The sequence below is a fragment of the Dipteris shenzhenensis genome, chromosome 6 (assembly GCF_047967505.1).
Source record: "Dipteris shenzhenensis isolate YYH24624 ecotype China chromosome 6, Dip_SZ_1.0, whole genome shotgun sequence".
In the NCBI taxonomy this organism is placed as follows: Eukaryota; Viridiplantae; Streptophyta; class Polypodiopsida; order Gleicheniales; family Dipteridaceae; genus Dipteris; species Dipteris shenzhenensis.
The window spans coordinates 48,175,453-48,192,150 of NC_141601.1; the positions used below are offsets into that span (position 1 = coordinate 48,175,453).

Consider the following 16,698-nt stretch of genomic DNA (forward strand, 5'->3'; position numbering starts at 1 on the left):
GATAGAGGCTGACCATGCCATGCAACCAACACCGTGGGTATCTTCCGATTTCGTATTTGCATTGTTCCTCGGTCCAGGATTCTTGTTGGTTTACGCCTTGCAATATCCTCTATCTCCTGAAACAAAACCACACCTTCGATTAGTGAGTCACCAGTATGTAAAAATTTCTTTAAACGTGAAACATGAAAAACCGGGTGCACCTTACACCCCTGTGGCAATTCTAATTTATAGGCTACATTGCCTATTCTCTTTAGAATTAACCACGGCCCACAGTATCGAGGTGATAACTTAGTACACTCTCCTGAAGTCAACGACTTCGAGTGCGAAGGAATTCTGAGAAAAACTTTTTCTCCTTCTTCAAATACTCTTATAGACCGATTTTCATCCGCATACACCTTGGCTCTATCCATAGCCTGGCGGATATTAGCTCTCGCAAGTGCTAGCATCTCCCGCATCTGAACTACAAAGTTCGCGGCACTAGGCACTTTCTGAGGTACTCCAACTATAGTCGGATTGGCTAGTCTATAACCATAGTTCAGCTCAAACGGACTGAACCCAGTAGATGAATGTTTCCTATCATTGTAGGCAAACTCCAACAATGGCAACCACTTGTCCCATGTATGTTGCCTCAATGACACATATGCTCTCAGCATATCCTCTAAAGTCTGGTTGACTCTCTCCGTCTGACCATCCGTCTCAGGATGATCCCCACTACTCATTCCCAACTCAGTCCTTAGTGTCTCAAATACCGCTGTCCAAAAGTGACCGGTAAACCTGACATCTCTGTCTGACACTATGGATCTAGGCAATCCATGCAGACGAAATATATGTCTAATAAACAACTTCGCTACTTGCGGGGCACTAATAGACTCTCTAGTCGGAATGAAGTGAGCCATCTTGGTTAGACGATCAACCACCACAAGGATAGAATTATACCCTCCTTGTGTTGCAGGTAGTCCTACAATAAAATCCATGGAAATGCTCTCCCACTTGCTTAGTGGTATTTCCAAGGGCTGTAAAAGTCCGGGTGGCTTCACCCGCTCGGCCTTACTTACCTGACACGAGAAACACCGTGTCACATATTCATGAATATGCTTTTTCATCTTTGGCCAAAAGAAATCTCGCTTCACGAGATCATATGTCTTCTCGACTCCTGGATGTCCCGCACACAGGCTATCATGGCATTGTCGGATGACTCTCTGCCTGAGATCATTCTGACCAGGTACTACAACCTTGCCATTTCTAACTAGCATACCATCCCTTATGGTATATCTTGCATAAGTTTGGCCTTTTCTGGATGCCAGGTCATCCTTTTCATTTTCCCCGGGTTTTAACACATGAGCCTTAGGCCACAAGCTCTAGACAAACTCGTCCACCTTCTGAGTTTCTCTTATCTCGGTCATTAGAGCACTCTCTAATACCGTGAAACTCAGGTTGTGCATAATGCGAGACAACGCATCAGCAACCTTATTGTCTTTTCCTCTTCGGTACCGAATCGTTAGATTAAACTCCTGCATGAGCTCTGCCCACCTAGCTTGGCGGCCCCTCAAGTCAGGCTGTTTACAGAAATGTTTCAGAGTATCATGATCCACATCCACATAAAACTCTGAACCATACAGATAATGCCTCCATGTTTTCAAAGCATGGATAACAGCATACAACTCTAATTCATGAGTTGGCCAATTCCTTTGAGAGGGAGAAAGCTTCTTGCTTTCGAAGGCTACTGGCCTTCCCTCTTGAAGGAGAACTGCTCCTACCGCAATGCCACTTGCATCGGTTTCTAGGAACAACGGTTTCTGGGGATCAACTATTTTTAACACCGGTCCTGTGACCACAGCTTGTTTTATGGTGTTAAAACTTTCCTATTGATTCTGTCCCCAAATAAAAGGTACTTTATCTGAGGTCAGATCAGTCAATGGCGATACTATTTCGGAATATCCTTTGATATGACTTCTATAAAACTGGACAAATCCCAAGAATGATCGCAACGGGGTCAAACTCTGAGGGATTGGCCAAGTTAGTATCGCAGCCACTTTCTTCGGATCCATTTCTACCCCCTGTAGAGTAATTATGAACCCTAAGTACTCAAGCCTAACCATACACAGTATAGTTTTCTTTTTATTCACGTAAAGACTAGCTTTCCTCAAAGTACTGAACACTATCCTTAAGTGTTCACAATACTCAGTAACACTTTTACTGAATATCAAGATATCGTCAATAAAATGTACTACGAACTTTCCGATATACGGACGTAGTAAATCATTCATAAGCATGACGAAGGTCGCTGGAGCATTGGTAAGTCCGAAGGGCATTACCAAAAACTCATAATGACCAAACCTGCTTCTAAAAGCGGTTTTATGCACATCCTCGGCTCTAATCCGGATCTGATGATAGCCGCACTTAAGATCTATCTTGCTGAAAATCACGGCTCCATGTAATGCATCTAGCAAATCATCAATCCGAGCCATCGGATACCTGTGCTTAACAGTGATATTATTCAATGCTCTGTAATCTATACAGAGGCGAAACGTATCATCCTTTTTCCTCTTTAATATCACTGGTGAAGCAAAAGGTGAGAAACTTGGTTGAATCTGCCCCAACTTGAGGTATTCTTCCAGTTGCCTACGCACCTCCGCTTCTTCAGTAAAACTCATTCTATAGGGAGGTCTATTTACAGGTTCTGCCCCCGGGATCAGTTCAATCTTATGCTGAACTTTCCGCTCTGGAGGTAACCCATAAGGTAGTTCATCCCTAAAACATTCAGAGAACTCCTCTATTATAAGGTTAGCCAGCTTGGCCATCTCATCACTTTGCATAACATCAGTGCTAGCCGAAGACTCATCCACCGACTCTACCGATGCTGTGCAAAGGTATAAAGACTCTACTCGAGCCTTTCTGATTTCCATCACGGAAACCAACGGTCCCTGAGGTATATCTCTTTCACCTCGCAAGACATAAAGCACATCATTCATCTTGAATTGATATACGTGCTTTTTCCAATCAATGGCTGGATTCTTCCTAGAATGCCACGCCATTCCCAGGGCTATATCCGCATGAGCAAGCTTGGTTATTTCAAAATCAAGCTTCTCAGCATAGTCCTGAATCCGAAGCTCCAACTGGGTAACCCTTTGGTCCCATACTTCAGTTGAACTTCCATCAGCCATCCTGACTGTATACGCATAGTCAGATGGACTTGTCTTTAATTTCAGCCTCTTCACGAGCTTGGAGTTAATCACATTGTGAGTTGACGCTGAGTCAAACAACACAATGACATCATGACTGGCCACTTGCCCTTTCATTTTGATTAACTCCGTATCATTGAAGGCTGTATACCCCGTTGCTGCGGGCTTAGATAGGATGTTATCAGGTGCACTCGTCACTAACTTAGTAACAGACACACAGAACAAACAAGGTACTAACCTCTGAGAAGATCCCGCTAGCTGAATCTGCATCTCTTCCGCTCTGGGACTTCCCTGCATCTCCACGTCGCACTCTGAGATCACCATCTCAGCCATCCGACGATCTTTATTACGTGGACAATCTCTCCACTGATGAGGTTGAAGGCAACCAAAGCATAAGCCTTCTCTCCTCGCTTTTTCCCTTTGTTCCGGGTTCAAGGGAGACTTAGACCAAGCCCGGGCTGCCATTGGAGTTACTTTCCTTTTCACTCCAATGGTGGTACTCGGTTTAGGAGTTTCAGCCGGTCTCGCCTGCTTGGCTTGACCACTCGGCTGCGAACCACTCCCTCTACTAGCCCACTTCTTCTTAAACCCAGATTTCTTCGGATACCCATACTGGGTTCCGACCTGTGCAAACCCACTTGGCTTGCTGCCCTTGGCATCCTCGTAGTTCAGGGCTATAGCTATTGCATCATCTAGCGTGTTCGCGTACTTAGCCCGAACTTCCATTTTTATTCGATCATTCAATCCAAATATGAAATCTTTCACTTGGATTGATTGAGGCAGGGGTTCGTCAACCTTCATTACACTCTCTCGAAACTTATCAGTGTATTCTGCCACTGATAAATTTCTCTGACGCAGGTTCCTATATTGATCCCAAGCTCGGGATGCCTCGTCAGGAGGTAAGAAGTGTTTCCTGAACTCTCTTTTAAACCCCTCCCAAGTAGTGGATGCTATGCCATCTTTTTGTTGTTTAATCCACCACCGATCCGCAGCCTCACTAAACATATGGGTGGCCTCGCGGATCTTTTTGATGTCATTTCTGATCTCACAAATGGCGAACGCCTCGTCCCATTTGTGTAGCCAGGTCTCAATGACATCGGAGCTATGGCCGTTCATCCGACCAGAATACTTTTCCGGTCTGTAATTAGCAATATTTGGCACTTTAGCCTTCCTAGGCTCGACCGTATGGACACTAGACTCCAGTTCCATTGGAGCCTTTCCCTTCTCCTCTCGAGAAGGTCTGGCAGACATACTCTGTAGCACTCTCCTAAGTTCAGATTGCCCTGCGTTGGCTTGTAATTGCTGCGCTAACAACTGTTGCAAGGCATCTTCCAGCAATGCAATCCTGCCAGATAAAGTGTGAGCTACTGGGCGCGATCCCTGCTGGGTCGGCCGGACTCCTGATTCACCAGGGTCCCTCCTGGAAGCTCCTTCTTCTGCTTCCATTTAGTTCAGTAGGTGTTTTGTTTTGGGGCTTTTTTTTTTTTTTTTTAAACACCCCTAGAACACTGTAATCACAAGCTGACACAATTCAGGGTACTAACACTCTGAACACAATTCCCTATACTAGGGAATTCCTGCAATCCCACATTCACACTGATCAAGCATTTAATACAGGCATATCTCACAGATGGCGCTTTTCCCTATACTAGGGAAATTCCTGCAATCTGACTCCGACTGAAACACACAGGCATAATCTGTTCAAGCATAATTTGTTCTTGCTATACCAATCGCTAACCATAAAAGTCTAACTGCTTCTGACAAAACAGGAATAACGAAAACCAAAAGGGAAAATAGATAAAAGGCTCCCTGGAATTCGAATCCTGCAGCTTGCAGCCTGCAGGTACGGCCTGCTATCAGCTCTCACAAATCATCCGTACTCTGACTGTATACGCGCCAGAGAAGCAGTCGACTGCTGTTACCAACAGCTCTCCACGGGTTTCCCTATGCACCGAATAGCCTCCCGCAAGGTCACCTCAACAACTAACGATGCCTTCTACCAACGACCACCGAACACAACCAGCAGTCGAAGACCTTCGTCAACGAACCTCCGTCAGGTCCGATCAAGCTATGCCAAGTGCGGGAGGGCTACGCTCAGACACATCGTCGTCACGTTGTCGTAGTCCATCGTATGGAGGTCATAAATAACGGAACCCTCCTGCGCTCTTCATCCATCGTTTCGTCGAGTCACCTGCGTGTCCCGTTCCACGCACGTCACATTTCCGTGCCAGGCCTTCCGTTGATCCGCAGTCAATCACAGACTGCCCACGTCGAAGGACCTTCCTGTCATTCAATACTTGCTTGCGTAGGCTCGTTCGTAGCTCAGCACACTGCACAGCGTCGTTACGATCAACACATCGCCTCACCACTTGCCTAGCCTGTCCAAGGTCTTACGCTCCACGCCTTTCCCCTACACAACCTTGGGCTCTGATACCAATTGTCACCAACCTCTTCTATTCTCTCTTCACAGATCACGGGAGTAGCACCTTTCTTTTCCACCCAGCCAATTCTGCCAAGACTTCAAAGAGAGAGAGATAGAGCTGTCCACAAAATCACGTAAAATCACAATCCTCATCTTCTCTCACTAGCCTTGACAGACCCCAAATCCCTAGATAGATCTAGATGCCACATGTCATCCATATAGGGCCTTCCTAATGCAACATTTCACCCCTCTCTTGGGATGCATTTAATTCCTTGCCCCTAGGCACAATCTTTGCACTAGGCCCTTGGTCTCAGATCTATCTAGTCTGGTGCTATCAGCCCTCACCTAGGACCTTGACATTAATCCCTCCCGATCATTTACATAAAGCGCAAACACATATATTACAAAGATAGATCCTATAAGGGAAATGTCGACTGATTCTTCCGAGGTCATGCTACCTCGGCTAGAGCGTAACAGGGGATTTCTCTGAATTTTCTGGTCTTAGGACAGGGAAACAGGGTGTCCTAACGGGGTGACTCCCCCCGTGCGAATAGACCCTTAAAACCCTTAAATCGTGAGGAAAAGAGCCCCCCCTCCGCGTTTTCCCCTATGGAAAGTTGGATTGGAACAAGATTTTAAGGGGGTGATCCACCCATCAAGTACCCCCTATTAACGGTATCTAGAGCTCCAATCCACTCAAAACAAGTAGCCCAAACGGACTGCACCAATTTACAGCAAAAATACAAGAAGAAAAGCTTAAAAGAGAAGGAAGAAGAGGTCATTTCAAGTGTTTTCTCGACACAAAAGAAGCGGGAGTCGGATAAGTACCACCAACTCTACAATATTTGACTTTTGCTGTAAAATAAACCCCTTCTCTGAAATTACAGCAAGTCATTTTCTCTCTTGTATTACTAAAAGGAAAGAATGGAAGGAGAAGGGATATTTAATAATGAACTTGTCCTTTTTCCTCCACTAACAGAAGGAGATAGGGAGAGAACACCATCACCTCCTCCTGAAGAGGATAATGTAGATGAGAGTTACACGCATATTGAGTATGATAACCCACATATAGAATTACCTTCATCTCTCCTTCAAGAAACTCTTAATAGGGAGTTTTCCTTTAGAAATGAAGGAAGAAACGAGTTCATCCAAGAGCAAGACGCTGAGTTTACGCCTTTAACTCAAAATCCTGTACACATGGATTATAATCCAAGTGCAAGAGGGAGAGAGGAGTCTCCAATTGATAAGCTAGTTTCTCGGCTTAGGCATATGATTAAACAGTCCATTATGAAAAAATTAGGAACTAAGAGAGTGCTGAATTTTGGAGATGACGATTTAAGTACCCCCTCAAAGAGAGCTAAATTCCAACCTCGAGAGATAATAGAATTCCCAAAGTATGATGGAGCAAGAGAGGCGGATAAAATCCTCAATTGGATTCGCCATTTTGAGCTATATTTTTCCCACCAGGATAAGACCGACCACGAGAAGCTTGCTCTTGCCACACTACATCCTTATCTAAGGATGCTTTGATGTGGTGGTCCTTATCACAAACGAGAAAAGAGCCTATTCTTCAATGGTCCAAATTTGTAGAGCAGCTTAAGGCCACTTTCATGCCTCCGAGGCATGAAGAAGAATTGACCTTCCGCTGGGAAAGGTTCAAGCAATTCGATAACGAGAGTAACGCTGAATTTACAGCTAGGTTCTGGAAACTCTCTTTAGAGTTACCTGAGAAGAGCGAGGATGATAGAAGGAAGAAGTACTTAGCAGCCCTAGCCCCAAAAGTGAGGTATGAGGTTGAAATGTTCAACCCAACTACCCTGAAAGACCTCACTAAATTGGCTGAGATTGCTGAGAGGAAATTGAATCCTCGTAAATCCTTCAACAAAGGAAAGGAGAAAGCTATTGTACAAAATGTTAACAACCAATCACGTCCTAGATGGATACCATTTCCTTCCATGTTTGACAATAAGAAGAAAAAGCTAATTAAGGAGGGTAAATGTTTCAAATGTAAGAAACATAAGCTAGGGCATCCATGGCATAAATGTCCTACTCTATAAGCCAAAATTGTCAAAACGAATTCTGTAAAAGGAAAAGGCAAAGCATCCAAGCAAGAGAGTGAGGCTTCTACCTCCTCACCCCAAGACTTTACGGTGAACATAGAACCAAGAGTAAATGCTATCCATTCAACCAACACTGGTGTATGGATGTGTGAACTAAATAGAGAGTAGGCATATTCATTAAAAGTATGGACAGAGAATAAATATTTTTATCCTTCGTGTAGAGCGTCTGAAAGGATGAATAGGGCTGAAATAGAAGTGTTGAAAAAAGAGACTGAAGGTCTATAGTTTCTATAGACTAAGTAGCTCTCCATTGCAAAATCATCTATAGCCAAGGTCTACCTAGTTCAATGAAACATTTGGATGAGAGAATCGTTTTAATACTGACCAGTTTGTTGAGAATATGTTTCAACTTATTGAGCAGGTTACTATAAAGAGATTTCAGCAGCTTGGTATTCAGAAGAGAATTCTGAGTGTGAAGAGATATTGAAGAGGCACTGCAGTGGTACTTCTGCATTTTGAATATTCAGCATCAAGAGGAACCAGAACTTAAAGATGAGATTTAAGTTCTGATTCAGAAGAGATCGTGTACTACCAAGAGAAGACTAGTTGCAGATTATGAAGAGGAGATGCAAATGCAGAAGTAAAAGAGAAAAGCGTACGCAAGAGAAAGAGACAAGAAAAGATCCAAAAGAGGACTTCTACCCATTCAAGCAGGAGGGAGTGTCATGACAAGAGAAATCACTAATCCATGATTTGTATTTGTATTTATGATGGACACCGAACGATTTGTTATGGCGGTGGATCATCTCAATAGATAGGACTAGTCGAGTTGGAGCCACTGCTTCAGACGGCATCGAATTTGGACATGTGATACTTATTTTATTAATAAAAATGTGCACACACGTGTCTAGGTCCTAGGGGCAATAGGAAGGGAAGGGTGCATTAAGGTGCATTGAATGGTAGATGCATGGGTCATAGGCTAAGGGTAGGTGTAAATGGGAAGATGGAACTTGAGTGATCTCAAGGGACATTAATGAAAGGGTATCAATGAAAGAGTATCACCCTTTCATTGTGAATCTCACATAGCATTCTTCATTCACCTTGCATTCATCCGCAATCTCTCACACACCTTGCATGTAGGTCGAAATAGAAACAAGTACTCTCACGAGGGCGCTCTTCCCCATTGGAGAGCCAACTGGCATTCAAATTCTGCATGCATTGCACACATTTGCATTCTCGAAAAGACTGGTTCTTCACAGCCTTCCTATCACTTTGAAGGTCTTCTCCTCCTTCACCATGAGTTTCATCAAGCACGACGCTTAATCAGGGCCTCCTTAACCAAGTGTGTACTTTGTTGCCCCTCTGGACAGCAAGATGAGCACTGTAGAGCCTCCTAGATATTATGGTTGAGTGTTCCCCCTCTGTAGGACAGTTTTAGTCCCATGTCATTATACTAGCCAACCTGCTGGCCGGCCTTCTAGCTGGCTCAGTAGGGATGCCAACCAACTGGTCCAAGGTCAGGGTAGGCTCTAGCCTTATCAAATCTGTTCATTTTTCAAAAACTAGATTGCAAGATTGGATAGGTATATATATACTCTGGCTGCCAGTCATGTCCCCGCACCCCCCTCCCAAATCAATTCATTGAAGCCTCTCAAGGCAGGACAGAAGCAGAGAGGGATGCTATTCTACCCCCCATCCTTATCTACTCCTAAGCCTGGGCCTCACAAAATGGGCATTCGTGCGTGCTATATATCGTAGCAGATAAACAAAGAACAACAAAGAAAGAGACTCGACAGATTTGTCAAGAAACACAACAAGAAGAGAGAGTCGATTGAGCCCAAAGAAAGTGTGCCCTCCTCGGGGAACCACAACCCTTTTTATCATCAAATTAGATCGTTACATGGCAACAGGCAGCAAATGCTGAGAATACATCTTTACACACTGCCTCATAAAGGCCACGTGTCCTCCATGTGTTTTACATCCTATGTCTACTCCCCCCCTTGAAGCATACACTGTGCGTGTATGAAATGGTTTCATCCTTGCTATATGCAATGTGGTCTTTGTCTTTCTTGCTGGTGCACACCGTTGTAGAGCATATGTTGTCCTGCCCACTCGTCTAGTCACCTGATGTAGGACAGTGAAGCATCACTAAGTCGCCCAATTGAAATTCTGTGAAAAAATGTCTGCTGTTGTAGTATTTCCTTCACGGTGCTTGAGCCTTTCTGAGATGCACTGCCACATTTTACCGAATGAATTGCAGAGACTCCTGCAGGAACCGCAGCCATTGTACTGTGTCCCTTTTATTATATTTTTTATCTCAACGAGACCTGTTTCTGCTGGGAATCTGGGTGACCTCCCAAATGATGACTCGAATGGGCTTATCTGGGTGGACTCTTGTAGTGGCGTATTATAGGCTGCAAGCACATAGGTAAACACACATCCCAATTTTTTGTTGCCAATCCACGTACCTGGCAAGCATCAGCTTTATTGTTCTGTTTAGTCTCTCTGTCACCCCATTACAATCAAGATGGAGTCATAATGTCCAGTTTCTGGGCCACAATTTGCATTACCTCCTATGCTCAAGTCGAGGTAACATGACCTCGGAAGGGTCAGTCGACCTTTTCCTTTAAAGGATCAATGTTTATATTATATTTGTTTGGGCTTCACGTAAATGATCAAAAAGGAATCAAGGTCAAGATCCTTGGTGAGGGTGATATGGCACTAGACTAGGTGGATCTAAGGCTAAGGGGTCTAAATGCATTAAATGTGCCAAGGGGCAAGTGATTTCAATGATATCCCAAGAGAGGGGTAAATGATGCATTTAGGAGGTACCCTAAACTGTAGACATGTGGCCTACTAGATCTATCTAGGGAATTGGGGCTCGTTGGGATTTGGCAAGCAGGAGTTTTCACGTAAGATGAGATTCTGTGAGCTTGCTACCATCGAGGTTGATTGGGAGGAAAATATGTGCCTATGACCGTGATTGAGAAGAAAAGTTAGGCGTTAATAGATTTATAAGTAATATTGTGGTATCAGAGCAGACAAGTGATTGAAAAAAAGAGGATATGGATGACGATGCTCTACTCATCGACTTCCGTTCGTCTGTCGTCAACTACACTCCCGTTATTCCTGATGAAATGGCTGAGTACTACCTCAGTAGAAGTGGTTTCCAGTGTCCTGACCTCAGGGTGTAAGTCAGTCTTTTTGTCTCTGACGATAATCGGCCTGCTTGCGTATCTTTGTAGAGCAAGCGAGGCGTTTCGAGTGCCCGGTGAGAAACTTGAAAGATTGCACGATCGTTATTAGGGCTGATCCTGTAGTTCGTCAGTGTTGGTGCTCACAAAGCCGTCTGCTCGCGGACGTCATCACAGTTGCAAAATATTAGGCTCGTCTACAATCGTAGGTTCACGAATTGTTATATTCAGGGCTCCTTGACATCGCGGGACTACCAGTCGTTATATTTTGGTCTACAATTACTACGAAGCAAGGATGACGAGTGGAGAGTGGTAAAGCCCAGGTCTTGTGCCTTCGTCGTGAATGTGAGCGTTGAAACAATGACTTGAAGCGAGATAAAGCATAGTGATCGTAATATTTTAGAAGACATAATCGTAATCAACGAATTCAATGCTTGACTAACGGATCTGGTAGTTTGCTAAGATACGTGCATTTCGCTGTGAACCAATATTGAGAAGCTTGGTTACATTTAGTCATATCAAAAGATTAATGAGTGTGTTCACGAAGGCCTATGTGATCAGCAATAGCCAAATCGACGTCACATATATGAATTCGTTCAAGGAGTCCGACTGAGGATGATGGAGTGGTTTGAAGGAACGAGTTGATCTCTTCTTGCCGCAGAAATATGACCAGGGAGCTTTCTATGCCTTTTAAGTTTCGTTGGAGTATATGCTCGTTTATTTGCCTCGGTGTTTGAGTTAATTCAGATTGCATATATTTTCCTAGTATAGGGAAAAGATATTCGGTTTGGTTCTCAACTATTTTCAGTTCATGGTTACGCCTGTTTAGACACCTTTTGTGGTTATGAGATTAAAAAGCAGTTTGTAAATACAGTTTTAGGTGGTGTTTTATTTGTTTTTTATTTTTTTAAATAACACACATCTATCGACCTAAATGGAAGTAGAGGAAGAAGCTTCTAGGGTGGATCCCGTAGAGTCGGGAGTCCGGCCGACCCCGCAGGTGTCGCGCCGAGCAAGCCATACGATGTCTGGTAGAATTGCCTTATTGAAGGATGCCTTGCAATAGATTTTAGCGCAACAGTTACAAGCAAATGTAGGGCAATCCGAGCTCCGGAAAATGATACATAGTATGTCTACCAGACCATCTCGTGAAGAGAAAGGTAAAGCTCCAATGGAGCCTGAATCCAGTGTTCATACGGTCGAGCCTAGGAGGGCTAAGGTACCTAATATTGCCAATTATAGGCCAGAAAAGTATTCTGGTCGGATGTTTGACCGTAGTTTCAATATCATAGAGACCTAGTTACACAAATGGGACGAGGCCTTCGCCATTTGTGAAATCAGGAGTGATATGAAGAAAATCCGTGAGGCCACCCATATGTTTAATGAGGCAGCGAATAGGTGGTGGATAAAACAGCAGAAAGATGGATTGGCATCCACTACTTGGGAGGGGTTTAAAAAAGAATTTAGAAAACACTTCTTACTTCCTGACAAAGCATCCCGAGCTTGGGATCAGTATCGAAACTTTTGTCAGAGAAATTTATCAGTGGCGGAATACATTGATAAGTTCAGAGAAAGTGTAATGAAAGTTTATGAACCCCTATCTCAGTCAATCCAGGTAAAAGATTTTATCTTTGGATTGAATGATCGTATAAAGATGGAAGTTCGGGCTAAGTATGCGAACATGCTAGATGAAGCAATTGCCATAGCCCTGAACTATGAAGATGCCAAAGGCAACAGACCAAGTGGGTTTGTGCAGGTTGGGACTCGGTATGAGTATCCGAAGAAAATTGGGTTTAAAAAGAAGTGGATTAGCAAAGGGAGTGCCTCACAGCCTAGCCATCAAGCAAAGCCAGTTGAGACTCCTAAACCAAGTACCACCATTGGAATGAAAAGAAAAGTAATACCAATGGCAACCTGAGCTTGGTCGAAGTCTTCTTTGAACCCAGAGCAAAGAGAAAAAGCGAGAAGAGAAGGCTTGTGTTTTGGATGCCTTCAACCTCATCAACGGAAAGATTGTCCACGGAACAAGGATCATCGGATAGCTGAGATGGTGATCTCAGAATGCGATGTAGAAATGAAGGGAAGTCCCAGAGCAGAACAGATGCAGATTCAACTAGCTGGATCTTCTCAAAGATCAGTACCTATTTTGTTATGTGTGTCTGTTGCTACGCTAGTAACTAGTGCACCTGATAACATCCTGTCAAAGCCCGCAGCAACGGGGTAGCCTTTAACGATACGGAGTTAATTAAGATGAAAGGGCAAGTAGCCAATCATGATGTCATTGTGTTGTTTGACTCAGCGTCAACGCACAATGTAATTAACTCCAAGCTTGTAAAGAGGCTGAAATTAAAGACTAGCCCATCTACCTATCCATATACAGTCACAATGGCAGTTGAAGTATGGGACCAAAGGGTTACCCAGTTGGAGCTTCGAATTCAGGACTATGCTGAGAAACTTGATTTTGAAATGACAAAGCTTGCTCATGCACACATAGCCCTGGGTAAGGCTTGGCATTCTAGGAAGAATCCAGCCATAGTTTGGAAAAAGCACATTTATCAATTCAAGATGAATGATGTGATGTATGTCTTACGAGCTGAAAAAGATATACCTCAAGGACCGTTGGTTTCCATGATGAAAGTTCGAAAAGCTCAAGAAGAGTTTTTGTTTCTTTGTACAACATCGGTAGAGCCAATTAATAGTTCTTCGGCTAGCACTAATGTTAACCAAAATGGAGAGATGGCCAAGCTGGCTGATCAATTAGCAGAGGAGTTCTCTGATTGTTTTAGGGATGAGTTACCTTATGGGTTACCTCCAGAGCGGAATGTTCAGCATAAGATTGAACTAATCTCGATGGCAGATCCTATAAATAGACCTCCCTATAGGTTAAGTTTTACCGAAGAAGCGGAGGTACGAAGACAACTGGAAGGATACCTCAAGCTAGGGCAGATTCAACCCAGTTTCTCACCTTTTGCTTCGCCAGTGATATTAAAAAAGAAAGAAGATTATACTTTTCGCCTCTGTATAGATTACAGAGCATTGAATAATATCACTATTAAGCACAGGTATCCGATGGCTCGGATCGATGATTTGCTAGATGCGTTACATGGGGCTGTAATTTTCAGTAAGATAGATCTTAAATGTGGCTACCATCAGATCCATATTAGAGCTGAGAATGTACATAAAACCCCTTTTAGAAGCAGGTTTGGACATTATGAGTTTTTGGTAATGCCGTTTGGACTTACCAATGCTCCAGCTACATTCGTCATGCTTATGAATGATTTACTACGTCCGTATCCGTATATCGAGAAGTCTGTAGTACATTTTATTGACGATATTCTTGTATTCAGTGAAAGTATTGCTGAGCATTACAAACACTTAAGAATAGTGTTCAATACTTTGAGGAAAGCCAGTCTTTATGTAAATAAAAAGAAAACTGTATTGTGTATGGTAACACTTGAATATTTAGGATTTATTATTACTCCTGAGGGAGTAGAAATGGATCCAAAGAAAGTAACTGCGATACTGACTTGGCCAATCCCTCAGAGTTTGACCGCTTTGCGATCATTCTTGGAATTTGTCTAATTTTATCGAATGCATATCAAAGGATATTCCGAAATAGTATCGCTATTGACTAATCTAACCTCAGATAAAGTACCTTTTATATGGGGACAGAATCAACATGAGAGTTTTAATACCATAAAACAAGCTGTGGTCTTAGGACCGGTGTTAAAAATACTTGATCCCCAGAAACCGTTTTTCCTTGAAACCAATGCAAGTGGCATTGCGGTAGGAGCGGTTCTCCTCCAAAAGGGAAGGCCAGTAGCCTTTGAAAGCAAGAAGCTTTCCCCCTCTCAACGAAATTGGCCAACTCATGAATTAGAGTTGTATGCTGTTGTCCATGCTCTGAAAACATGGAGACATTATTTATATGGGTCAGAGTTTTATGTTGATGTTGATCATGATACTCTAAAACATTTTTATAAACAACCTGACTTGAGGGGCCGCCAAGCTAGGTGGGCAGAACTCATGCAGGAGTTTAACTTAACGATTCGGTACCGAAGAGGAAAGGATAATAAAGTTGCTGATGCGTTATCACACATTACGATGTCAGCAACTGCTGAGAATACATCTTTACATAAAGCCTCACGAAGGCCACATGTTCTCCACGTCTTTTACATGCTACGCCATGGACCAAGCATTCAAACAAATGATCTGAAGAAACAAAAGATGCAGTCTCTAGTACAGGAAGCTGGTTCTAATGAGCGAACTGCTCTAGAGTGAACAGATCAACAAGCACGAGAAGAATGGGAACACATAACCCAAGAGCGATGTTATTCTACCCCCCATCCTGATCTACTCCTAAGCTTGACGCCCTCTCATATAGAACCTCGAAAAATGGCCATTAGTGTTTTGTTTCTAGCAGGTATATGGACCAAGCATTCCCACAAATGATCTGAAGAAACCATAGATGCAGTCTCTCGCACTGGGAGCTAGAACGAACACATCAAGAAACACAAAAAGAATGGAAACGCATAGCACAAGCTGAGGAGCGTGAACAAGAGCAGAGGGACGCAGACGAATTCTGGTGTCTTTTTGCAACCACGTGTTAGAGATCTTCACTGAGCCTGGAGTCTAACTTCACACGCTTGCATCTCCATAAAGGTCCTGTCGTCCTTGTATAAGACCTCACAAAATGGGCAGTGCTGCATCGTTTCTAACAGATATCAAACAAATGATACTGAAGAAAGAGAGGTGTGACGCATAATCGTATGTAGGAATCAGGCCCACGTACACTCTACTCAATGTCTTAAAGCCATGAACCACTAAGCTACTTCCTTGGAAAATTTCTGGACGCGCCATGGAGAGAAGATCCACAAGTTTACTACATAAGGAGCTTAAAATTCAATGTCCCCTCATGGGCATCAACCGATTTCTCCTGTATTTACTGATCTTTACACACACCCAACACGTCATGGTGAGGAAAATATAACGAACCACTGCATGCAAATTTAATAATCCAGAGTCAATTGGTAGAGGACTGAAAGTTGGAAAAGACACATGATCCTCCGTAATGTACTGCGAGCACACTTACACGGAAACGATCACTTTTGTCTGACCGAATTCTGCGTACGCCGAACCCGCGGCTGCATTCACAGCGCCCGTTTGCATGACTGCATTATTGCCAAATTCAAGGATTAAATGGCATCATCACAGCGAGGCGACTCTTTCAAATGCATGGGGCTTATGCAGGCGCGACCTAATTAGGACAAGCCAAAAGGGGTAAAGGTTGCGGTAAAAGAAAGAGGACTTACATGCGGACCTGCACTCGTGAAGATGACGACCGTCTGCACGGATACCATCGGGAGAGATGAGAGTGGAGGAGCCTCCTCGACGCTCTACAGAGTAGCTTGAAATCCTAAAGCTCGCCATGCTCCCAAATGAGACTTGGAGCGAACTCTTGCTTGATTTCTGAAAATGGAATTACTTGAAAATCGGAGCTTCAAATCCTCAGGTCACGTGTTCAAATCTTGGAGCCCGGTGTCGTATGCGTGGCTTGTCAAGGGCCCCGGATCGAGTGGAAGATTTATTCCACCGTCCGATCGTTCGCTCTTCTACCAAGGAAGACGCATCTTGTGAACTCGCATGTCTCAATCGATGTCAGATCAAGAATCTCATTGGAGGATGAGTCGTAGGTCACCATCGAAGGCTGCAATACTGATGGAACGCTCCATATTTCTAAGGTGGCACTCAAAAATTAGCCTCCCATCTCAATCAATGCCTCCTCGACGTGCATAAGCAACCTGACCAAGGATTTTCCTCCAAGTGAAAATGGCGAGCGA

General features: G+C 43.7%; 1 protein-coding gene across 2 annotated transcripts in view; it reads right to left on the minus strand.

Moving 5' to 3' along the window:
• RRP41L (3'-5'-exoribonuclease family protein) overlaps positions 1–16,470 on the minus strand; it is a 66,781-nt gene extending 50,311 nt beyond the window's left edge. Inside the window, exons 1-2 of one of the 2 annotated variants that reach the window (XM_087375810.1) lie at positions 16,171–16,470; positions 15,951–16,029 (exon numbers count right to left, since the gene is read on the minus strand). In XM_087375810.1, coding sequence (XP_087231936.1) covers positions 15,951–16,029; positions 16,171–16,288 — 197 coding nt within the window. In that variant the 5' untranslated portion in view covers positions 16,289–16,470. The remainder of the gene's footprint in view (positions 1–15,950; positions 16,030–16,170) is intronic. The other variant, XM_087375809.1, reaches the window with a different exon arrangement.
• Positions 16,471–16,698: the final 228 nt, after the last annotated feature.